This window comes from Gobio gobio, assembly GCF_949357685.1.
Source record: "Gobio gobio genome assembly, chromosome: 17".
NCBI classification, from domain to species: Eukaryota; Metazoa; Chordata; class Actinopteri; order Cypriniformes; family Gobionidae; genus Gobio; species Gobio gobio.
Window position 1 is genome coordinate 34941115 of NC_137110.1, and position 24785 is coordinate 34965899.

Sequence of the window (24785 nt, forward strand, 5' to 3'; positions counted from 1 at the left end):
AAGATTATTGTAGAGTCACTGTGGTGAGATGGACTTTGTAACGATGTTTTGAGTGCCTTTTATCCGTCTTGGGAGTATAAGTGTACTGAATGCCAATGGAGGCCTTTCTCAGCCATCAGCTTTCAACAAAAATATCTTCATTTGTGTTCCGAATATGAACGGAGGTCTTACGGGTCTCGAACGACGTGAGGGTGAGTAATTAATGACAAAATTTTCATTTTTGGGTGAACTAACCCTTTAAGGAATGGCTATGAAAATCGTCTACAGTACTTTCACCATGTGCACCTGAAACCGGCCCTGAAATAAGGTGATAGTAGCTGACTTGACTGTCAAACCACCACAGCCATCTGAATTGATTTTGTATTTTGCATCTGGTGTGGCCATCAGCCACAGTACTTCAGTGCATATGGTTACACATAGTTTGGCACTTTTCTTTTTTTTTGCTGAGTTCATAATTTGTATATTTTACCTCAGATCATAGCTATGACATGTTTTTTGTTGCTGTTGTTGTTCTTTCCTTTTGCACGATACTGTTTTGGTGTTGTTTGAGTCAAACAAGTTTCGGGATGCAGCCTCTATTTTTCGCACTTATTTGATCTTTTTCCCCCAGCATGTAATGTTCTGTACATAAACTCTGTGGATATGGAATCTCTGACCGGGCCTCAGGCTGTGGCCAAAGCCATCACTGAAACGCTTGCTGCCAAATCCGGACCTACGGCAACCATTGTCCATTTCAAAGTGTCCACACAGGGCATCACACTCACCGACAGCCAGAGAAAGTGAGTGGATTAATTTAGTGTTGTCTTGAATCAGGTATGTGTGATCTTGGAATAACCAAACTTCTTTTGTCCTTGAAGGATTTTTTTCCGACGTCACTACCCGATCAACATGATAACATACTGCAATTTGGACCCACAAGACAGAAAGTGAGTATTATGGTTAGATATTTTAGTCGACTTTTCTGCATGCTCCATGTACATTTAATCATTTTTAGAAATATGTTTGACATTAAATTCAATAAGATCCCTGTCTCATTGTTCTTACAGGTGGAACAAAGCAGAGGGCGGGGTAGCAAAGTGAGTATGCCACATTGAATCATTGTCAATAATTTTGTTAAAGACAGAGAAAATGCTCTAACAAATATTTATTTTGTTTTATAATGCAGATTGTTTGGGTTTGTGGCTCGAAAACAGGGCAGCACAACTGATAATGTGAGTCACCTGTTTGCTGAGCTGGAACCAGACCAGCCTGCTTCAGACATTATCCGTTTTGTCTCCAAAGTCATGCTGAACACTCAAAAACCTTGAGTGGCCGCCCAGCAACCATCTTGATTTCTCCATACGAGTCTGAATTTTCTCGCCAAAGAGGATTTGGTTATTCGTATCTTATTTTTTCCAGAGTGGATTATTCTTTTTACATACTGTATTACTTTCTTTTTGTTGAATAACTCTGGGGGTTGGGCTCTTACTCTTTCTTCTTTGTGAAGATTTGAAAACGATGCATTTCTTTTTTTGAGTGAAGATCTTGCTGAAAAGCAGATTAAGAAGGTAGTGTGTAAATGGTAGGGATAAAGGTACTCCCTCTGGCCTTCCAAATCAGGAGGCAGGACTTTACAGAAAAAAATGACAAATAATATTTAGATAAAAATGCCATTATTGTGATCGAACAACCAAAGGTAGAAAAATAAGGGAAAAAAAGATAATATCAGACAACTCCAAATTTGTCTTTTTGTGTCCTCCTGTGAAAAGTATGAAGATTTTGCATGTTTGCTTGCAAGATTCACAAGAGTAAGTCATTTTCTCTGAATTCAGAGGACTTTAGTTTGCTCTGCTGTTACTCAGAAAAGCATTTTGCATAATTTAGCTTTTCACTTCAACTTCAACTAACAGACCAAAACTGTTGAAGAAAAAAAGTGGTCAAAAAAATGGCAAAAAAAAAAAAATTCACATTGACCCCAGGCTTGCCAAATTGATCACCACAAAAAGACTTGCTACACTTGCCTGTGGACATGGAACTAGCAACTACACTGCAGTCACTGGAAACTTTCTGCTGAGATATCCATATGGATAGTAAAGATAACACTGGCTCTACCCACAATGTCCTGGCTGTGGTAGTAGATGTTTAGCTTTTTTCTGAACTGTGCTCAACATCCCATTCACAGCTTTGCCCCAGTCAGTGACAAATATACGACAACATTTTGTTGCATACTATTTGAGTGCATGGGTAGGTCCATTTTGTACTTGTCTTTAAAATGTATTATGACAAACCATGACATTAACTGAATATTTATTTTTGTTGCAGTATTACTCATAACTAATATTTAAAAAAATAGTGTATAGTCTACAGAAAAGAAAATCTTGACTTAAAAGTTAAAAATTAATTATTTTAGCTAAAATATCAAAATCAGGTTTTGAGAAGCTCTTGATGTACAATGTATGTTACAGTTTTTGTCTTTATTTGAATGTGTTCACTGTGTCATTGTTAGGTGTTTTAGAATGAAAAGGCATGAATGTGGAAGAAATTGGGAAAAAATATTTTAGATTAAAAAACACCAATACATGTATACATTTGCCATGAGTGCTGCCATTATGTGTGTGAATCAAACAGCTCCTACAATTGATATGAATTATGTCATTGGTCAAAGGATGGTCAATTGTTTGCAGTTGTCTATGGAAATGTAAAAGAAGAAACCATGTTTGCCATAAGAATATAGAATTTCTTGTAATGCACTGTCCATCCTGTCAATGACTAGGTTGTTATAGGATATTCCTTCTCTGTTCACCATCATTAAGTGCTTTATAATCATAGATGGGGCAAAAGAGATTGAATATAATACCTTATCTAAATGTATTGACAGGATGGAGGATGTTTTGTTATAGATTTCTCTATAACAATGGCAGTACAAGTAAACTCGGATTTAAGTAAGCCATTGGTAGAAAGTCAAAACAGTTCAAATATGTTAGCAGTGTTTAATAATTATTGTAAGGTTTTACTGTTTTTCAAAGGGAGTTCTAGCTGCAACATGTTCCACTGTTTTAAGGAGAGTGATAATGGTGAAAGGAACTGTGATTCATGAAGTGAAAGGAACTGTCAGGTTTACAGTCATTTTTGTCTATTTTCAAATGGTCAAAAAGGAGCAATTTGACAGACCATGTGCAGTTGAAAATAAAAACTAAAATCAAAAATTGAACCACTTTTAGTTTGATCTATTTTCAGGATGTTTTGTGGTTGGTGAATGGTGATCATGTTGAAATACTTTGATAGAGAAGTCCAGTGTCTCGTGATTAAACGGAAAGGTATGCTGTCATTTTGAGGAATTACAATGCAATTTAGTAGCTTACTAATAATAATCAGTTTGTGGTACTGTAGAAGTTTCTCTGCAGATGGCAGTGTTTTCACATTAAGGATCAAGTACTACAATATCCTGCAGTCCAGCAAATGCTTACAATTGGCAAATAGGATTCTGATGTTTTCGATTTAATGGCAGGGCTTTCATAGAAAGTCATGGTCACCCGGTCATAGACTATTTACACAGGAGGGCATAATGCACAAAACTTTTAATCCTTATTTTATTTACATTCACTTATGTCTCAAATGGCTGTTTAAAATATTGAGTGAATATGCACTGTCAGTGGCACTAGTCACTAATAGTTGGATAGGAACGCAAACAAATAGGGTACAACGGGGCACACCTTAAGAAAAAAAAGTGCTTTTCACTATTCCCGTAGTGTATGATTGCAGAAAAGAATATACATGTTTGTATTGAACATTTATGGAGCAACAGATGTTGTTTGAAAATACATCATAAAAGTGGTTTATTTTTGTTTAAAAGATCATATAAATGTATGAGTTGGCAAGGTGGGGCAAATGGCACACATTATTTCTACAAAACTTTAGCTAAAATAATGTTTTTAATAATGTCTAAGTTATATACTTGTTAAAAATAAGCACTTTAGCTAAGTTTGCGCTATTTTCTGTTTATTTTGATCAAATAATTATTTTTTATTAAATAAATATACTGTCATTAAATTTTTTTTTTTAAAATACACAAAGATTCTGAAATTGTTTAATGAGATACATTAATAATTTAATATAGATTTACAGTAGTAACATTCAATCATATTTTATTAGCTTGTACAAAGCTGAAAATCATTAAGATCTTTGTCTCAAATATACAGTATTCAATCATTGTATCAATTGTCTTTTGCTACTTAAAAACTTTGCGTTGATGCCCGCTGTCACAGGCCCTATCCCAAATGGCACACTTCATGTTCACTTTCGGTCTTGTGGACTTACAATGGCCACTGTGTGCACATGTCCGTTAAGAGTCCGTTAAAGCTGCACTATGTTTTTTTTCTGTCCACTAGAGGTCGCCTATTCAAAACAAAGGCATAGTTTGATGACGTTTGAGCGCAGAATCTTTGGACATGTGGTCTTCACCTCACAGCCGGTGGGAAAGAATCGGGATAGGACTCGGACAGAAATCAGGTATTTGGATGTGATTATTAACGTTACTGTAGTATGAAGCAGAGCAGGACCGAGTGTTGTGGGAGCTGAGCAAGGCCACAGGAGTGATTGTTAATAAGAAGAGCAGAACACACACCTCGCAAGCCACAGTCGCCGGCGCCACTTCCGCTTTTCCTGTCATGAGTATGAGGTAACGCAGCTCTGTTTATCATAGTAGAGACATCTGAGTGTGTTGAAAATGATGTTATGACATTACTCTGTGCGTTCACTCGGAGGCTGCTATGACACTTGTTGCACACTGCAGTCAGAGTAAAGCGTTTCTGCAAAATAAAACCGGAAACCGAGGGTAATGCAGATTTGACACAATCGACAGGCGACTCCCTCACACGTCCCGGTTCCTTGGTTAAAATTGCAATTTTCTCACAATTTACAAATAGTTGGAAACATTTGGGATATTGTAAGTACTCAACTGAACAAAATATATAACACTGGCCTAGTGGTTTTTGGATATTTTACTGAAAATTCTTTACATAGTGCACCTTTAAGTCCACAAGACCGTAAGGTGTCCCATTTGTCATTATAGGTCTCAGAAGGCTGCACGCATGTGCCCCCTTTGCGGTCGATATGCGCCCTCGATGCGCACTTCTGCAGAGCCCACACTATGCTGCGTTCCAGTTCGTTTTTTATTATGCCCTTCACTCGCTAACTTCCCTCCGTCTCGTTCACTCGGATGTGCGTCATTGCTTACATTGCATGAGTGCCCACTACTGGCGGAACCTTTGCAATGGACTGAACTGGAACGTCCTAAGGAATCCACAATGGAGTTTATTTATTATTATGTTTTTCCCTTACAAAATTGTTTAATGCAAAATTCTATATGTATATAGGTGTGTTTCGGTTGTTTTAAATGTTTTAAAACAATAATTAAAATATCATAGAGTTGTTTGTGGTGGGGTAAATTAAGTCACAATCGTGTTGCATTGTGGTATATGAAGCTGCCTGAAGTATACACATGAAGTAGACTCGTCAAAATCGTGGGAGCAAGGGTCTGTCCATATAAACTTCCCTTGTCCACTTCACGAAGTGGAACGCACTTCAAAATGGCGTCGGGAATTCCCCAGAGGGGAAGTGCTTAGGGAAGTTCGCAAGTGTGTGTCTAAGACCCTGTCCCAAATGACACACTTCATGTGCACTTTCGGTCTTGTGGACTTACAATGGCCGCTGCGTGCGCATGTCCGTTAAGTCCACGAGATCGCAGGGTGTCCCATTTGTCATCTGTTGAGCTCGTACTGGTGCAGGTTACGCAGCGGACTTCTTCCCGGCAGTCAAAGCGGCATTACATTGTGAAAGTGTGGACTCAGAGGAAGAATGTGAGGGTTTAGGGTGCCATTTGGGACAGAGCCTATAAGTGGAGTGGAACGCAGCACTGGTGCGGGTTCCGCAGCAGACTTCTTCCCAGGCAGTCAAATCGGCATTAAGTTGTGAAAGTGCGGACTCGTAGGAAGACCGCGAGGGGGTGCAATTTGGGACAGGGCCACAGAGTCAGCGACATCTCAATCAGCACCAGATCACTAAACTCCACCCACTTGTTCCCAGTCACCAGAATACTGATATCCTGCACCTGCACATCATTATCAGCACGCCCTATATTCACCACCATTCCTCACATCAGTGTCTGGTCTCATGATCGCTCATGCACGCAGCATACTCCTACTGCGATACTTTCCTGCTAGATTCGTCTGGTCTTCTGTTAACTGTCTGTCACACCCATCCTCGAGGATCCTCTTGGTCAGCCGTCATCTCCTGTTCACCTCCTGCAACCCAAGAACACGCAAGTTACATACAGCCTACAAATCATTGTTCAGACTCACCTGCTACACCTCCGACCTCTGCTCTTCCAAATAAAGTGTTAATTTGATTTCCCTCACCATATCTGTTCTCATCGGTTGCCTGACACTAGCGCTAGTGTCAAGGATCAGACAAATTTCCATATGTATCAGGAAAAGCAGATGTTTTGGAATGTGCTGTGGAAAGTTTGTGCCATCTAGTGGTTTAGAGGAAAATAAAATCAAAGGAGCCTTTTACCCTGTGGAGCCTTTAGCCCCGTTCTATCCTACCATTGCACATCTATGCTCTTAAAAATATCTTTAGAAAAAAAAGCTGCGTTTGGTTTAACTTTTATAATGATCAATGTGTCATTAAACAACACAATTTATGTAACTAACATCTAATTTACCCTGGATTGTTGCATCGACCCCACAGATTGATTCAACAGGTGACTTAATGGGAGCTTAAACTGTGACTGCCATCCATGTTGAGTGCAAGGAAGGCTATCTGAGAAGACAGCCAGATATGAATGTATAGATGCAGGCCAGATTAACAGATTTGTGAGTAGCTCAAATTGGATGCAAAAAAAATTGCATTTTTTGAATGTTTTTTGCTCTTTTCACACACAAAACAAGATTAATCTGTGCCACATCAATTATGTGAAACATCAAACTGTGGTACTACTTCTGGTCTACTGACATTTTGCAATCTTGCTATCTCCAACTGCATTTGCAAAAGCTCCCTCTGCTGCTCAAAAGTTAATGAAGGGCTGGCCTGAAAACTTGCACCCTCCATACTAGAAAAAATCTGAACTGACTGACATGTGTAAATGCAGCCATAGATGTCTAAGCCTATATTTGTGGTGTTCCTGTTCTTATATGAGATGTCACCTTAACAGGAACTCTTGTATCAGCACTTTTATCATGTGTCTCTATTCTGGTTTTACTTGTAAATAAATGCTATACACTGGCTCACAGTGGCTCAGTGGTTAGCACTTGTCGCCTCACAGCAAGAAGGTTCCCGGTTTGAGCTTCGGCTAAGCCAGGAGACCTTTCTGTGTGGAGTTTGCATGTTCTTCCTGTGTCAGCATGGGTTTCCTCCGGGTGCTCTGGTTTCCCTCACAGTCCAAAAACATGCAGGATGGATTGGATATGCTAAATTGTCAGTGTAAATTGTGAGTGTGGGTTGTGTCAGTAAGGGCATCTGGCGTTAAACCTAAGCCAAAACAAATATGTTAAGTGGTCCTGCAAATGAGCGGTAATAACGCTAAGATGGATGGATACCATGTACACATTTGTTTACTTTCACTTGGGATTTCACAACTATTTACAAACATAATTTAAGTTGTCTATAAAACAGGTCATACTAGTTTTTCTAAAATTAGTGTTTACAAAAAATATACTGGATTTATTTTGTTATTTTTTTGCTTTAATTTTTTTTAAATATTCAAAGTACAAAGAAAGTGTTTTTTTTTTTTTCTTGATTGCTTTAAATGTATGAAACCAACATGAAGACTTAAAGACTTAATGTTTTTATTTTATATATTTTTTTACGTTTTTCATCTTTGGCATTCCTTATTTGACCCACAAATAATGCAGACAAGACACTATTCAAATACACAAACAATAGTTTTACTGTCAAATCTGTAAAACACAGACTGTTGTGTGACTCTATGTCTGGACATCCATGACATTTCAGTTATTTATTTTTTTGTAGATATGTAGATAAAAAGCTTTTGTGAATGTTATCAAAATGAACTAGTTTAGTATCAGAAGTTCTTACCACATAATGTTATTGATAATATCATTATTGATTGGCATAGCGTTTCTTCATACTACCAGCTATTTTATAGAAGAACAATGTGATTTTTAACTAAATAATTCCAAACGCAATGAAAATAAGGGAAATGATTGAAAAATCCAAAGGAAAAAAAAGGAAAAATGATTAAGCACGCCGGTAACACTTTACATTGAGGTTTCCTTTGTAATGACTCTGAAAGTTATCTGTTTTAAAATAAACACAATAACCAACTAACATGCAATTAATAAATCCAGAATAAGGATTTATCTATTTACGCCTATTTGCATGTTAATTCTCTTGAATGCTGGTCTTTATGCTTCTGTACCATATCAGTTCTTTACGGCTGTTTCCCCCTTCCGTACTCTCAACAGGACGCCTGTACAGTGCAGAACTAATAGAACATGACTGTAATATTTAGGGCCTCTGTTCTGACATGTAGCATCTGTACCATTTCTAATTCCCTCTCCACATACATTCCATAAGTAGATTAGTAAATACTAGTAGCCTATGGTATGATATACATATGCAACCTGGGCCTATGGTTTTTTACAGTCAATGGGAGAGAGGAGCTGTATTAATGTAAAATATGTGAAAACTGTGTTTTTCAAGTAATAAAGCATGAAAGCATATTCTAGTACACCCCACAAACAAAATATGCCTATAGTTGCTAGTCATATTTCTAATGTTTATTTTCATTTTATTAGAGATTTTTATAATACACAATGTCACAGACCAGCTTTACAGAACAAAAAGAAACATAAAGATGATAAATTAAACGAAAATGTGTATAACTGCACCTCTTTGAATCATTCATTAGAACGGCTCTACTATACAATCCGTCTTCTGAATTAATATCAAACTAGCCTACAGATCTGATTCTGGAACTCCCCGACGACAGTCAAGCGATGCGCTCGAGATTTGCATTCACGCCCCTCTTTCTGTTTCACAATGTTGTCAGTGTTTATTGGTCATGCATTAAGTCTCCACTGACGCTTTAGAAGAGTTGTTGAAAAAATAGAGGAACGATATAAAGATGCGATCTCTTTGGTCTATATTGGGATTAACGCTTTACCTGATTATGGAGAAGGTAACGGAATCTCAACGAACAGGTAACTAAATCGCCTGTTCCTCTTATTGAAATGCTGCAGTGTTCACATTTTCGTAATGAACTGGAATGTCAGTTGTCCAGCATCCATTAGAATTGTAGATTGTAACTTAAAATATTTTGTATTGTGTGCTTGAGGGCATCCCGCAGTTTACATGTGTTCATGATTGGATATCTCCCAAATTCCTCATCCTTTTTTAATATGAAGCCACAAAAGTTAAGACATGTTTATTTTTGCTTTGTGTAGGCTACATGTCAGTAGTTATATACAACTCCACAGCAACTTATTGAAACACAAGAGTAACTGAGTATATTTAAATGAACAATTAATACATGTTTAATTTTTACCTATTTATTATTAAATTCATTATTAGGCCTACAATTTTTTATGGAATGTAAATTTTACAAGCTTTTATGCATTGCTTTCTGTAAGGTTATGTGCAAAACGTCTTTATATAAACCAATGAAAAACCTTTTTTTAATGGGACAGTGTCTATTACCACCACCTGTAATATTAACTGTGCCTAATGAAAGTAGTTAGCCATTCCACTGTTGGCAAAGAAAATACACAATGATGGTAGGCTACATCAAAAAGGAACTCTTTTCCTGTTATCTTAAGGGCAGTAGTAAGGCATGTCCATAAAGAGTTGCAAGGAAGACACAAAAGGCCTGTTCCACCAATTGTTTGGATTTCCACACAATGTGTGTTAATTGTGAGTGAGGAACTGGGGAAGCTCCCCACACAGACACAAATGTAACACACCTCCCCTCAAGAGATGGAGAGAAGAAACCATGGGAATTTTGTGTGTGAAAGCTTTCAGTAAGGACAGAACAAAAGTGTTGGTCAATTTTACAATTTTGTTTAATTGATTTTGAATGTCTATGGCCAAAAAAAATTCCTATTTAGGAGACAAAGTGACAGGCATTAGGTGATTGTCATGCTCCCTAACAGTAATATTTTTTTTCTTTCAGATCGCTTGAATCACTTTCGTTTTAATTGTAAAAGAGGGATTGTGCCTCTATGTCCTTGTGATTTCTGATGAATGCTGCATTGTGAATTATATGGAACATTCATTCCATTACCTCACTCTGCCAAAATCCCACTCTTATATGAAGGCATACATGTTGAAAAGTTTGTGATGGGATGATTCAAAGAGTAGAGAAAACCCTTCAGGGCAAATATTCTAGTGTGCTAAAGAGTATATTTTCCTTTTAAAATAATGAATTGTTTGAGTAGTGTAATCTTAAACAAATTAGTTCAATTCAACTTTTATGAGTATATAGCACTTTTTTGAGTTAAAAAATGGATGCATTTTAAGTAATCTGAAGTGTTTTATTGTTTTGAATTTTATGAACTTGTTTCTTTTAATTTAGACAAACTTAAATTTAACCAAAACTGGGCTGGGATTTCTATTCCCAGGCATGCTTTGCCATGACACTCGAAAGTGAGAGAAAATGCTAAAATTAAGTGTTACATAATATTTTTTTAGTGCAAGATTAATGTTAAGTGGGAGATTTAGTAGTGTTTAATGTTTAGCTATGCTAAATTAGAAGAGTTGCTGTTATGTGGGTGCAACGGTGACAAGTGGAGCATGAGCTTGGTTTGAGAACAGGGGTCCGTTCTTCGTACCTCGCTTAATATATGATTTGACAGATCCCAGATCTTCTAATCATGAAAACTGATCTCTAATTTGGTTCTTCAAATGAATTTGTGGATTGGATTAAAATATATGGATTAAAGGGGTCATGAATTGAGAAATCAACTTTCCCTTGAGCTTTTGATATATAGAAGGTAATGGTAATATAAGAATATCCTGCAAGTTTCAGAGCTGAAAACTTGATTGTTAGTCAAAGAAAAGCTTTTTTTGACAGTTGGCTCTGCAAACGCTTGATCTTGGAATGTGTCTCCCTGTGACGTCAGAGTGTGGTGAAACGCCGCCTTTAACAGAAGAAGAAGACTGATTCTGTTGCCCCACCCCCGACTCGTGCCTGGCATGTTATAGATAAACTACATAGGCCTACGTGGAGCTAAACCGGATCGAACTTCCAAGCAATAAACATGCTGCATAAGCTTCTTTCGGATTCCAATATTATGAATGCATGGATGAACTTTATTTTTAATGAATACATTTTTATTTCAATGTTGTAATTAGCAATTCATTTAATTTTACCTTTGAAGCAGATTTGTTACGTGACAGCATTATACTAAAAACATATATCTATCTACTAAAGTTATCTGCATGTCATGTGCTGCATCAAGCCACTCCCATAATAGCTGTCATGGTTCATTGTGTGTAAGACTCCAAATTATTAGATAATTATTTACTCATGAATTAATATCACAACGAGTAAAACTGGCTGTTGCTATATTATGATAGACTACAGAACCTTATAATATTATTTCAATTATATTTTTAAATCATTATTATTGTCCCTGGTTCATATTAGGGTACTCTTATAAGAAAGTAGCAGTGGCTAGACAGACTTTAAGGATCACATCCACTTAAAAAGATGCAAATAAGCCTGCTCCCAATTAGGTTTAAGATTACGGACCTGTAGCTATGACAGCAAGCCCAGGATGAGCTTCGAAGAACCAAATAATCCAAGATCAAGCAAAATCGTCAACCATTAAATCCAGCTAACTGAGTTAGCGACGTACAAAGAACGAACCCCAGGTATGTTAAACGTTCTATATTGTTTTACACATCTATTGCTATGCTATGCTAATGTTATTAAAGCACTGTGTTACCAGTTAGAAAGCATTTACTGAATTAGCTAGTTAAAGCTAGCCAAGATCCCACTTAAAGATATTTAAGTTGAGATGAGATTAATATTAAGAAAAATATGAGTTAGCTTTCTCAAAAAAATTTAAGTTAAGAGCATAAAAATCTGACAGTTCTGTTTACTTAAACTTTTAATTTCTTAACAAATTTTTTTTATGTAAATGGACTGCCTCAAATTTTTTGAGTTTTGCCAACTTATTTATTCAGGTCTACAGTGAAGTTTTGCAATAAGCGATTCATGACAAAAGCTTTTGTTTATATGCATCCAGAAAAATAAAATATCACATTATAAATTAATCATGCTAGACAAAATTATGGTTGTACAGTACATTACTACATTACAAACATTCATTTGAAGCCCTAAATTTCAGAATCTGACAAAACTGATGGTATAAAAAATATACATAATATACTGTATAATTGACCCGTGAAGTCATTCAGTATAAGTATAAAATATGTTTAATACATTTAAGAAAATATCAGTTGAATCAGTCCTAATTCTTTACATTTTATGTGAGTGGGAAGTCACTGCTGAGTGCTTTTGTATTATTTAATTTCCAGCAGATGGTGCTCTTTCTAAACCGAGCAGCAAATGCATTGGCTCTTACTATCAAAGTGTCTATCATCACTTATTGTTGTTGCCATTACAAATTATGTTTAAGGTCTTTAAGTGTTTAGGGTCATTCTATGCCCAGCATTTTGTGTATTATTTTAGACTCGGCACCTTGACAATAGTATGCGTTCATATCCTTAGTTTAGGTTTCCTGTACTGATTTTACTGCTAGGATGTAGGCCTATTTCCTTTGGACATCCCCTTTTTCACACAAGCACAAAATCTCAGGAGTAATGGTGGCTATGGAAGAATAAAGAATAAAGAATATATCTGAAGGCAAATCTGTTCTCTGTCCTCAAATGTGGTTGTCAGAATAATAAAATTTATGAATGTTAGTCAAGTGGTTACATAAAGGGATACTGGTTCCAAATGATAGCTTAGCAATTTCTTTTAGGTAATTAAATTCTGTGACTTTCAGGGATCTTTAAAATAAGTAATTGGGTGCCTTTATAGTATTTGTGACCCTTAAATGGAATTAGCATCTGTCAGCATCTGTGTATGTGATGTTAATAGTGACAGAAAGCAAGACACTTCCGTCACTGGATTACATTTAGTTACTTAAAACAGTTCTGGAGCCATTAAGTGTAATTAGACCAAAAAGAAAACATACCACACACAAAGAGAAACCTAATATAAAAATATAATTCACTACATGATTTATTATGCATTGTAATCATCTTTTAGAAGGCAACAAGTAAAGGTGCATCTGTTGGATATGTTATTTATATTCATAAAGATGATTTATTATGTATATAGGCCTTTTAAGTATTTGTTTACTAGTATTTGTTTTGTTGACTGAATTGGAATGTTATATGTTATAAATAGTTTTTTTGTTGTTGTTTTTTATTCTAAACACATTTTTCATACCTGTTTTAAATAATGTATTTCTAATGTGTTTCAATTTCAACTATAAAATAATACAAATGTTCAACACAAAAATAAAAGATAAAAAATTCTGTCATTTTCAATTTTTTCTCACTACTGTTTCTAGCTGTTTTGGATATGTTATGATATGTTCTCCATATTAGTACATGTTTCATAGAATAGTATGAAAGAGATTATATATAAGTATAAAAGTATAAGTATAAAAGTCTCTACAATATTTTTGTTACATTTACAGTATAGATTGTTAACAGATTGTACATATCCAAGGATTGGTTGGAGACAATAGATCTCAAGGACGCCTATTTTCACATTGAGATTCAGCCAGAGCAAAGGAAGATTCTTAGGTTCCCTTTCGGGGGTAAAGTGTACCAGTATCAAGTTCTTCCTTCAAATTTAGCCTTATCCACACACACCTTCACAAAGTGCACAGATGCTACCTTGGCTCCTTTGCAACTCCAGGGCATTCATGTACTCAATTACATAGATGATTGACTTATCTTAGCCCAATCAAAGTAACTAGCAACATAATATCAAGATGTTGTGCTTGCTCACATGATGCTTTTGGGACTCCGATTGAACCCCAAGAAGAGTATGCCTTCTCCTGCTCAGAGAACCACTTTTCTGGGTGTTGGATGGAATTCTACAATGATGTTCGCTTGTCTCCTGCATGAGTAGATGCCATCCTAACTGCCACAAGTGGCATCAGGCTAGGCCAAAAATTATCTGTCATTCACATTCAGAGGCAACTGGGTTTTATGGTGGCAGCAGCCAACGTTATTCCATTGGGTCTGCTGCACATGTGACCATTTCAGCTCTCACTCAAGGTCAAGGGGTTCCATCCTCTCAACCATACTTCCAGAGTAATAAGGGTTACACGCAAAGGTCTTCGTACCCTCAACAGCTCTAAAATTGTGTTGTCGTTGAAAATCTTTAAAAACAGATGCTTCTCTTACGGGCTAGGGTGCTGTTCTCGATGGCCACCCAGTTCAAAGCCTTTGGAGGGGCCTTCAGTGGCGTGGATATAGGTATAGGTATGGCAAAGTGGAGGATCTATTCGTCTCTGAAGAGTCAACACACTGTCCCCTCTGGTTTGCCCTAACACCTTCAGTTCCAATGGGGCTGGATGCCATGGTGTGGCCGAGTGTGTGCTTGTATGCTTTTCCTCTGATAACTCCTCTCCCAGCAGTTTAGCAAGGGTCAGCCAAGTACAAGTTCACCAGATCCTAGTGGCTAAGTTCTGACCAGCCTGAGTTTGGTTCTCTTATCTGATTTCTCTCCTGAAAAGCACTCCACAGGTTCCCGTCAGGAAAGACCTTCTGTCTCAAGTGTGAGGGATGACCTTTCATCCTAGGCCAGAGATTTGGAAGCTTTGGGTCTGGCCCCTGAGAGGTGACAGCTAGTGTTGTTTTTGGCGGCCTGTTTCAATTTTAGTTTTAGTTTTTGTGTCAAGCTGTCATTTTAGTTTATATTAGTTTTTTAATCAGAACATTTTATTTTAGTCTCTTTTTAGTAATGCAATTCTATTCAACCCAGTCAATATAGTATAAGTACCTAGTAGTATAGACAATGTTCTTTTAGCCAAACCCATTTCAAACAAGGTTATCTTATGTATTGTTACCTTATAGACTCAAGAATATATTCATTTCAGACATGGAAGATGCTCTGATTTTAATTTACAACATATTTATTTGACCAACCAAACATGTTAGAAGTACACACACATAAATTTAAATAAAATCAATACATAAAATAAAATAGCATAACTTCACAGGAAGGATGCTGTAAGCCCCTTTTCAGGCCAAATATCCAACCCTATAGTTATTCTGCGTGCTGTGGCCAGCTTTCTCTTCTTTGTACATTTTGTCAATCAAGATTTAAATTTTGTCATTTTTTGCCATCATGGCGATTAACTCCTCTTCGACAATTTGTGCTAGGTGACCGTCTCGGGTTATGACTATAACCCTTGTTCCCCGAGAAGGGGAACGAGACACTGCGTCATTGTGATGACACTTTGGGGAACTCCCCTCGCGTAAAGCGCCTGAAGAAACAGTAGAATCAGCCCAATCCGATTGGTGTTGCGTGATGACGTAGTATGTGACGGCATACCGGAAGATAAAAAGAGACGTCCGAACACAACAGAGATAGCGTTCTTTGCGATGAAGCGAGCGCTCTGATGATTGGGTGGACATGAGACGCAGTGTCTCGTTCCCCTTCTCGGGGAACAAGGGTTATAGTCATAACCCGAGACGTTCCCCTTCGAGGGAACTCGAACTGCGTCATCGTGATGACACTTTGGGGAACGAGTACCAACTATCCCGCACCCAACCCAGTGTGAAGCTGGAACCCAGGCACAACTAGGGGGCGAGCACTCAAGCGCCAGGCGTCTCAGGGAGCTGCAGACTGTAGTAACGAATGAAGGTGTGAGGGGTGGCCCACCCAGCCGCCTCGCAGATCTCTTGTATAGAGGCTCCAGAAAGGAGGGCCACCGAGGAGGCCATGCTCCTGGTAGAATGGGCCCTCACGGCTAACGGTGAAGGCAAGTTGCGCACCTGATAAGCCGTGGCTATAGCCTGGACAATCCAATTACTGATTGTCTGCTTTGACGCAGGCAGCCCCTTCTTGGGTGAACCAAAACACACCAACAGCTGGTCTGACTTTCTCCACTGAGCAGACTTCTCCAAGTAAATCCTCAATGCCCGCACGGGGCAGAGGAGGTGAGGTCTGCTCTCTTCCGCCGTCACGTGAGGTGGAGGATGGAAAGCCTGGAGAACCACTGACCGTGCCACATTAGATGGCACCTTGGGCACGTAGCCCTGACTGGGATGCAAGATGGCCCTTACCAAGTCAGGGGCAAACTCCAGGCAAGTCGGCATGATAGCCAAGGCCTGGAGGTCCCCCACTCTCCTCAGAGAAGAGATGGCAAGGAGAAAGGCCACCTTGAAGGTCAGTATTCTCGCCTCAGCCGACTCCGGCGGCTCAAAGGGGGCCTCAGCCAAACCTTCGAGCACCACCACCAGGTCCCAGGTTGGGACCCTGGAATGAGCCGCAGGCCTCATCCTCCGAGCCCCATGGAGGAATCATACAACCAGATGGTGCCTTCCCAACGGCCCATTACTTAAAGGTTGCGTGGAAAGCCCCAATGGCAGCCACATAAGCCTTAAGTTTGGACGGGGAAAGACCGGCGGAGAAGCGGTCTTGAAGGAACTCCAGCACTGAACCCCACACCTCTGGCCGGGAGTAGGCTTAAATTGTGCCCTCGGCCTGAGATAGCAGGTCCCTCCTCAGAGAGACCTGCCATGGGGGACCGTCCCGCAGGTAGATGATGTCGGAGAACCATACTCAAGTGGGCCACCGGGGTGCTACTAAGAGAAGGCTAATGCCCTCCCGGCGGACACGCTCCAGAACTCCCGGGAGCAGAGTGATCGGGGAAAAAACGTCCAGACGTAGCCTCGGCCACATCTGTGCCATGGCATCCAGCCCCAGCAGGGCCGGATGAGTGAGGGAGAACCACAGCGGGCAGTGGGACGTCTCTTGAGACGCGAATAGATCCACATCCACCGGGCCCAACCGCTCGGACATAGCCTCCACCACCTCGGGGTGGAGTCGCCATTCCCTGGGCCTCAGCCCCTGCCTCGACAGGATGTCTGCTCCCTAGTTTTGGTCCCCAGGGATGTACATCGCCCTGAGGGATGACAACCTCCCCTGGGACCACAGGAGAACCTGATGCGCCAGTCTGCAAAGAGGGCGCGACCTCAGGCCCCCCTGGTGGTTTAGATACGATACTGCCGACATGTTGTCGGATTATATCAGGACATGGTGGCCGCCTGATATAAGGAGGTCCGGGAGAAAGCTCCTCGGAGCTTTGCAGACCGCCAGCATTTCCAGGCAGTTGATGTGCCAGAAAGAATGCCGGGTCTCCCACAGACCTCTGGAAAAGCGGCCTTCCATGACCGTGTACCAACCAGTGAGGGATGCGTCTGTTGAAACGGTTTCCCGGCAACATGATGCTCCCAGCACTGGCCCCCGGGACAGGAACCAAGGTCTCTTCCATATGACGAGGGAACGAAGGCATCTGCGCGTTACCCTGATCATGCAGAATGGTCTTCCCCTCAAGGAAAACCTCTCTGGTTCACAGCCACCACTGTAGGGGTCTCGTGCAGCAGGCCAAGAGAAATTCTGTTGGACGCAGCTGCCGTAAGTCCCAGCAGTCCTAAACTGCTACACAGTGATGCCCGAATGGAGGAACCTGATAATGATACGCTTCGCCCCCGAAAGCGAACCTCAGGAATCCCCTGTGACACAGAAGGATGGAACATGGAAGTATGCGTCCTCTTTAGATCCACCGTGACAGACCAGTCCTCAGACTGGATCTGAATCACGACACTCAAGCATCTTGAATCTGAATCTCCTTAGAGAACGATCCAAGTACCTCCGATCTAAAGTTGGATGCAACTGGCCATCCTTCTTAGGAACTATGAAGTACCAGCTGTAGAACCCGGACTCCCTGACTGACGGAGGAATACGTTCAAAGCCTCCTTAACCAACAGGGAGTGTACTTCCTGTTCCATTACCCGCAACTGCTCTGGGCGGACCACAATCCAGACCACTCCGTTAGACTTCGGGGGAGGGAACTGAACTGCGGCCTGTAACCCCGTTCTACAGTACGCAGGGCCCATGCAGATATATTCGGAGGCATAACCATGCGCCAAGATAATCTGCTAAGGGAACCAGCCTCTCGAGGCCGGCCTCAGGTGTCAACTAAGCCTCCTCCCCGACCCCCTGAAGCGGCTAACCGGCAGGGCGAAATCGAAGAAGATTTTCAGTGTGCGTACGTGTTTGCTGGACCGCCGCAGGTCTTGCTAGAGGCGGTTGGTGCAGCGCGCGTGCGCTGAGAAACGATGTGGCCCGAAGCGTACTAGACGGCAGGAGCACAACATTGATTCCCAAAAGCTCCACATGGGAGGCGACCTCGATCGCTCCTACCCGGGAGAGGGGGCCGGCCAGCAGGTGAAGGCAAATTGCGCACCTGATAAGCCGCGGCTATAGCCTGGACAATCCAGTTGCTGATTGCCTGTTTTGAAACAGGCAGCCCTTTCTTCGGTGGACCAAGCACACCAACAATTGTTCTGACTTTCTCCACTGTGCGGACTTCTCCAAGTATACTTTAAGAGCTCTGACCGGGCAGAGCAGGTGAAGTCTCACCTCTTCTGCCGTCACGTGAGGTGGAGGACAGAATGCCTGAAGAATCACTGACCTAGCCACTCTAGATGGCACCTTGGGCACGTAGCCCGGCTTCGGATGTAAAATGGCCTTAACTCTGCCAGGGGCATACTCCAGGCTAGTTGGTGTCACCGCCAAGACCTGGAGGTCCCCCACTCTCCTCAGAGAAGTGATAGCAAGGAGAAAGGCCACCCTAAGGGTCAGGTTCTTTGCCTCAGCCGACTCCAGTGGCTCAAAGGGGGCCTCAGCCAGCACTTCAAGTACCACCGGCAGATCCCAGGTTGGAACTCTGGAGCGAGTTGCAGGTCTCATCCTCCGCCCCACGGAGGAACCGTACAACCAAATGGTGCTTCTCCAGAGGCCCATCACCTACAGGTGAGTGGAAAGCCCCAATGGCAGCCACATACAGGTGTAAGTGTAAGTGTGGACGGGGTAAGACCGGCGAAGAAACGATTTTGGAGGAACTCCAGCACTGAAGCCACTGAAGACCGCAGTTAACTTGGTCCACCTCACGCTCTCTACACCAAGTGGAAAGCACGTTCAACTTCAGGCTGTACAACCTCCTGGTGGAAGGAGCCCTAGAGCTGAGCAAGGTCTCGTCAACATCTGCTGACAGTCCAGCCTCTAGGTACCGGGCCCCCTCAGGAGCCAGACCCAGAGGTCCCAAAATTCTGGCCTGGGGTGCCTCAGACAGCAGAGCCCTCCTCAGATTGGACCTGCCACGGGAGAGTGTCTAGCAGTGCTACAATGTCTGAGAACCATACCCGGGTCGGCCAGCATGGTGCTACTAAGAGTAGGCTGATCCCTTCTCGGCTGACCCGCTCCAAGACTCCCGGGAGCAGAGTGGGAGCAGCCTCGGCCACGTCTGCATCATGGACTGCAACCCCAGCGGGGCTGGATGCCTCAGAGAAAACCACAGTGGACAGTGGGACGTCTCTCGAGATGCGAACAGATCCACTTCCACAGGAATCTCTTGCACATGGCCTCCGCCACCTCTGGGTGGAGTCGCCACTCCCCGGGCCTCAGCCCCTGCCTCGACAGGACGTCTGCTCCCTGGTTTTGATCCTTGGGGACATACATCGCTTTGAGAGACGATAGTATCCCCTGGGACCCCAGGATAGTCTGGTGAACTGTTCGTATCAGGACATGGCGGCCGCGGAGGTCCGGGAAAAAGCTCTTCAGAGCTCTGTAGACTGCCAGCATTTCCAGACAATTTACGTGCCAGGAGGAATGCCGGGTCTCCCACGGACCTCTCGCAAAGCGGCCATCCATGACCATGCCCCAACCAGTGAGGGAGGCATCTGTTGAAATGGTTTTCCGGCAACATGATGCTCCCAGCACTGGCCCCCGGGACAGGAACCAAGGTTTCTTCCATATGACGAGGGAACGAAGGCATCTGCGCGTTACCCTGATCATACGGAATGGTTTTCCCCTCGAGAAAAACCCCCTGATTCCCAGCCACTGCTGGGGTCTCGTGCAGCAGGCCAAGAGATATTCTGTTGTCCTTAAAACTGCTTCACAGTGATGCCTGGCCTAGCTTCAATCTAGAGATCCTCGCCCATATGTATTCGACACATGCAGGAAACAGTTGTGCCTGCAACATAGTCGAATCCCATACGACTCCTAGAGGTAGGGAAGTCAGTTCTAAAAAATTGGTTACTGTCGACCATAATGCCAGCGGTAGAGGACAAGTTTTTCCCCTGACCCTCCATCAGGGGAAGGAGGTGTCCTTCTACCATCTCCTGAAAGAACTGACGCCTCTCTCTGAGCTGCCCATCTCAGGAGTGCTGCTTAGCCTGGGATTTGGCAGGCTTAGGAGCAGAGACGGGATGCGCCAACTTACTGCGACCTCCTCCGTACTGCGGCCTGGGTGAAGGCTGCTGCTGGGCTGAGCGGGAGGGGGCGAGAGCCACAGGGGGTCAGCATACGTTTGAACGCCTCAGACTGCTTGTGGGTGGCTGAGAACTGCTGGGCAAAATCCTTGACCGCACCACCGAAGAGGCTGGCCTGGGAGATCGGGGGAATGTAGGAAACAGGTTGCTCAGAATTGCTCAGACTCCCTCCTATCTGCGTAGTTCAGCCATAGTGGACATCACCTGACCCAGGGACTGCCCTGTGACCTTCGTCAGTGGCAGTGCGCACTTCCTGCATAAGCCCTGGGTCAGCACCACCCTCGTGCATGTTTTTGTTTTGTTTATTATTTTGTTTTGTTTTTTACCATGCCAGGTTGAGGCGCTGTGAGGATGCAGCTGCTCTCTAACGAGGGTAGTTAAGGCTGAGGTAGCACCAGAATGATACAGGCAGTAAAATGTGCCCTGCACTAACTGGTAACTTCCCCATGCATCTTCGGGAAGAATGGCCCTGGGGCGGTAGCAGGCGATCAGCGTGCCTCATGCCGAGGAACCATTCATCCAGCCTTGAACGCTTGGGCTGAGGTGGAGGGCCCTTCTGATCCAGCCCAATGCTCACAGCTGCCCGGGAAAGCATGGCAGTTAGCTCTGGATCAGACTCGGGCAACGTTGGCGCTCCCAAAGGAGGCAGCGCAGCCAAATCTTCATTTGCAGAGGACTTGTGATGTGGCGATCAAATCATCCACTGGAGCCCTGAATTAAATGCTGGGTCCCTAATTTGAGGGATTAGCCATCTCAATCAGAAGCTCACCAGCTTGCGATGTGGAGGGGGGTGTGGCCAAAGGAATACACGTCGAGGTGTCCCACACCATAACCCTCAGATCACCCTGGCCATCAGCCAAAGTAGGTCCTCACGAAGAGGAACTAGATTGGAATATGACAGAGGGGATTCCACCCCTTCAGAGGTCATTGAGTCTTGATCTAAGCATCGCGATGGTCATGTCCCCGTAGTGAAAACATGACTTATCCACGAACGCTGCGTCAGTGTCAGACAGTTGAATGACGCGACCGCACCCAGAAACACATGGGCGAGGCATCTTGAAAAAGACGTGCCCGTGTAGCTTTTTTAGAAAAGGAAAAACTCTACAGCAGCACTGAAACACCAAGGGAGAACACACACACTCTGTGACAGATCACTGCACAGATCAGCAGCAGGAATGCGGAACTCCCTGGAACGCGCTGTAACACCAACACCACTGAAGAGTCGCTCGTCTAACTTGTAGAAAAAAAGCTCAGGTTGCCGCATAGCTCCTTTTATACCCACAAGGAAATTCCGCAGACTCATGGCATTGTTATGCCATTGGCTCATTTTGTAGAACTCGAAGGAGATTGGCATATAAGCGAAACCCCCATTCCGTCAGTCACTGACATAACTCGTAGTGGACTGACTGAAAGGGAACTAGTGTGTACTAGCTAACATTAGTTTAAACACATAAAATGCATTTGAGATGTTGAGATTATTTGTTTATTGTTCTTTTTTATTTGTAAAATGTGTCCTTTTAAACAAGTTGTTTTGTTTTCAGTTTGTTTTGTTCAAGTGTGTTCTATAGGCAGGTGCATGATTTTGGCCACAATTTGGCCGTCTGATACAAATTTTGCAAATCCTAAAAGATTCCTCTGATCCTAGGCTAAAATCTGAAGTCTTCTTAGTTTGACATGTTACCCGGCAGTCGATTAATGAAGTTTTATAAACAAGGTTCGGGAGAAGCACGTTCAGATAATTGACACAGGTGGAGAGCACTGTAATCAGCAACCCTTCCACCACCCCTTTGCCACACCTTTTAACTCTAAAACCACTTACATATACGGGGGGGTACTCTGGGTTCGGGCCTAATTCCGAGCTCGAAGCCCTCCCCCCGGACAGCACGCCAAATACGCATTGAATTACTCTCTATAAATTATTTGCAAGTGCGAACTCGTAAAATGACCGCTGCAATCAAATTTTACCTCAAATTCTGTCAGTTTAAAGATTTGGCACACAATCCTGCAGTGTGACTTCTCCTAGGAAGACCGTCAAATTATCTTCGTTTTTCAAGACAAACTATGACCAAAATGAGCGCTAGAGATTTATTTGTAGTAGGGTGACCAAACGTCCTGTTATCCTAGGACATGTTTTCAAGTCCTGTCCTGGCCCTAATATAACAATTTTCTATCCATACAGAGGGGGCATACTTTAAATGTATTGAAATTAATAAGGAATCTTTGAGTAAACTTCAAGTATCATTTGAGTATCTCATTGCCGGGTCGAATGTCCTGGTTTTCGGTAATCATAATATGGTCACCCTACTTTGTAGCCACCATTTCAATCCCGCGTGTATGCAGCTCACTGTCACCGAATGTGTCATTGATTGATGATATAAACCTCTGGATGAGTTTTCTTGCGTGCATCCATTTTTAGCGCACATTGACTATCGTACAGTCTGACATTAATGACAACTGAGATCTTACAGTGTGACATGGCTTACAGCGTGGATCATGTTCGTACAGTCTGACAAGGAACAAACATAAAGGACTATTATAAATCACACAGTGTGCAACCGGCTTATCTGTGTACTCTACAACCAGAAGAGTTGTCCAGCTGAACAGGATTATTAGGACAATAAGCCCAGTGTACACATAGGCCTTTAAGACAGCTGTTCATGTTACATCAAGTGCTATTTGATGAGCCTTTGCATAATGTCACAATGCCAATATATACAAGCCAATTATGGGGCAGCCTATCCAGTGGTTTTCCCAGCACTATGAATCTGAAGATACCAATCACGGCTTTGTGTTCATTAGTTAACAAGATAATTTTTTAGCATTTGTTTTGAATTTCATGATTCATGCATTATGCTGTTTTTCAAAGTTTTGCCTAGATAGTGGAGATTTGTGTGTCTCTCAAAGCAGACACACACGGGTTATGACATGTGGGCGTCATATCAAACAGTTCAGTTTTGTTTCATAGTGAATTTTGGAATAGGCCACTGACCTTCTCTGCCTCTACAAACACTGAGCACTTTATTAATATGCCTCAGAGTGGGATAAACTCATCCAGCACTGGTCTCATGTCTGGCCCCTTGGGTGTTTGCCTGCCCAGCGGATGGCCCTGATCTGATCCCCCATGCTTTTTTATTCCAAGTTTGTGAGAATCAGAGGACAGCAGTAAGAATATTACGACTGAGTTGTTGAATAGGGAATATCCTTGGCATTTTGTTCACACACATTAAGGTTAGACATCAGTTGAAAGCTCTGGACTACGTGAATAATTTAAATTAGCCTACAAACTGATTAGAAATTAATGTACTATTCTCAAGACATGAAATTGGATTTGATTTCAAGCCAAAACCAGGAGGTAATTTCTTTTTAAACTTACATTTCCTGCCATTGTAGTTTTGTGCCAACAAAAATATGTTTCTAGCTGCAGAAAATCAAATGTACTTAAAGAAGCCGAGACCTTAAAAACCTACTGGAGGAGCTGCAGCAACTTCAAAATTAAAATGAAACTGCATCATAAAGGAATTTTAGGGGCTTTAACACCAGAGGAATGTCATAGTTCCTGTAACTGTTGGTGGAAGTAGCCGCTTTTTGGTAAGTTTGCACCGCAGGAACTGGGAAAGTAAATTAGCTCCTACTGCAGGTAGGTGTCACGGGTGCATGCAGGCAGTTCAAAACAGTTTAAAGGGATAGTTCACCCAAAAATGAAAATTATCCCCATAATTTACTCACCCCCAAGTCATCCTAGGTGTATATGACATTCTTCTTTCAGACAAATAAAATCTGAGTTATATTACAAAAGTCCAGGCTGATCCAAGCATTACAATTTGATTCATAGTTGCTCTGTTTTTGAAGTCCATAAAAAGTGCATCTGTCCGTGAAATAACGTGCTCCACGCGGCTCCGGGGTGTTAATAAAGGCCTTCTGAAGTGAATCAACGCGTTTGCGTAAGAAAAATATTCATATTTAAAACTTTATCAAGTAAACTTTCGACCGACCGCCTTCCATGGAAAAGTGTTGAATGTTGAAAGTGAAACTCAAGATGCGTACGTGACGTCATGACGAGCGGAACTGGTCGCGATAGTCTTTTGATCGGCAGGGGAACTTTCAACAATTTTTCCATAAATTGAACAGGGAAGGCGGTCGGTCGAAAGTTTACTTTATAAAGTTTTAAATATGGATATTTTTCTTACACAAGC

The 24785-nt window shown here is 42.0% G+C and overlaps 2 protein-coding genes across 2 annotated transcripts in view; both read left to right on the forward strand.

The window, feature by feature from the left end:
- Window positions 1-2563, forward strand: part of tns1a (tensin 1a) — a gene marked incomplete at its 5' end in the record, with an annotated part of 114394 nt that extends 111831 nt beyond the window's left edge. Inside the window, 4 exons of the mRNA XM_079841012.1 lie at window positions 611-779; window positions 858-926; window positions 1047-1076; window positions 1166-2563. Of these exons, the coding sequence (XP_079697138.1) occupies window positions 611-779; window positions 858-926; window positions 1047-1076; window positions 1166-1307 (410 nt within the window). The 3' untranslated portion in view covers window positions 1308-2563. The remainder of the gene's footprint in view (window positions 1-610; window positions 780-857; window positions 927-1046; window positions 1077-1165) is intronic.
- Window positions 2564-9032: 6469 nt separating this feature from the next.
- Window positions 9033-24785, forward strand: part of col18a1b (collagen type XVIII alpha 1 chain b) — an 83161-nt gene continuing 67408 nt past the window's right edge. The window contains exon 1 of the mRNA XM_079841858.1: window positions 9033-9203. Coding sequence (XP_079697984.1) covers window positions 9128-9203 — 76 coding nt within the window. The 5' untranslated portion in view covers window positions 9033-9127. The remainder of the gene's footprint in view (window positions 9204-24785) is intronic.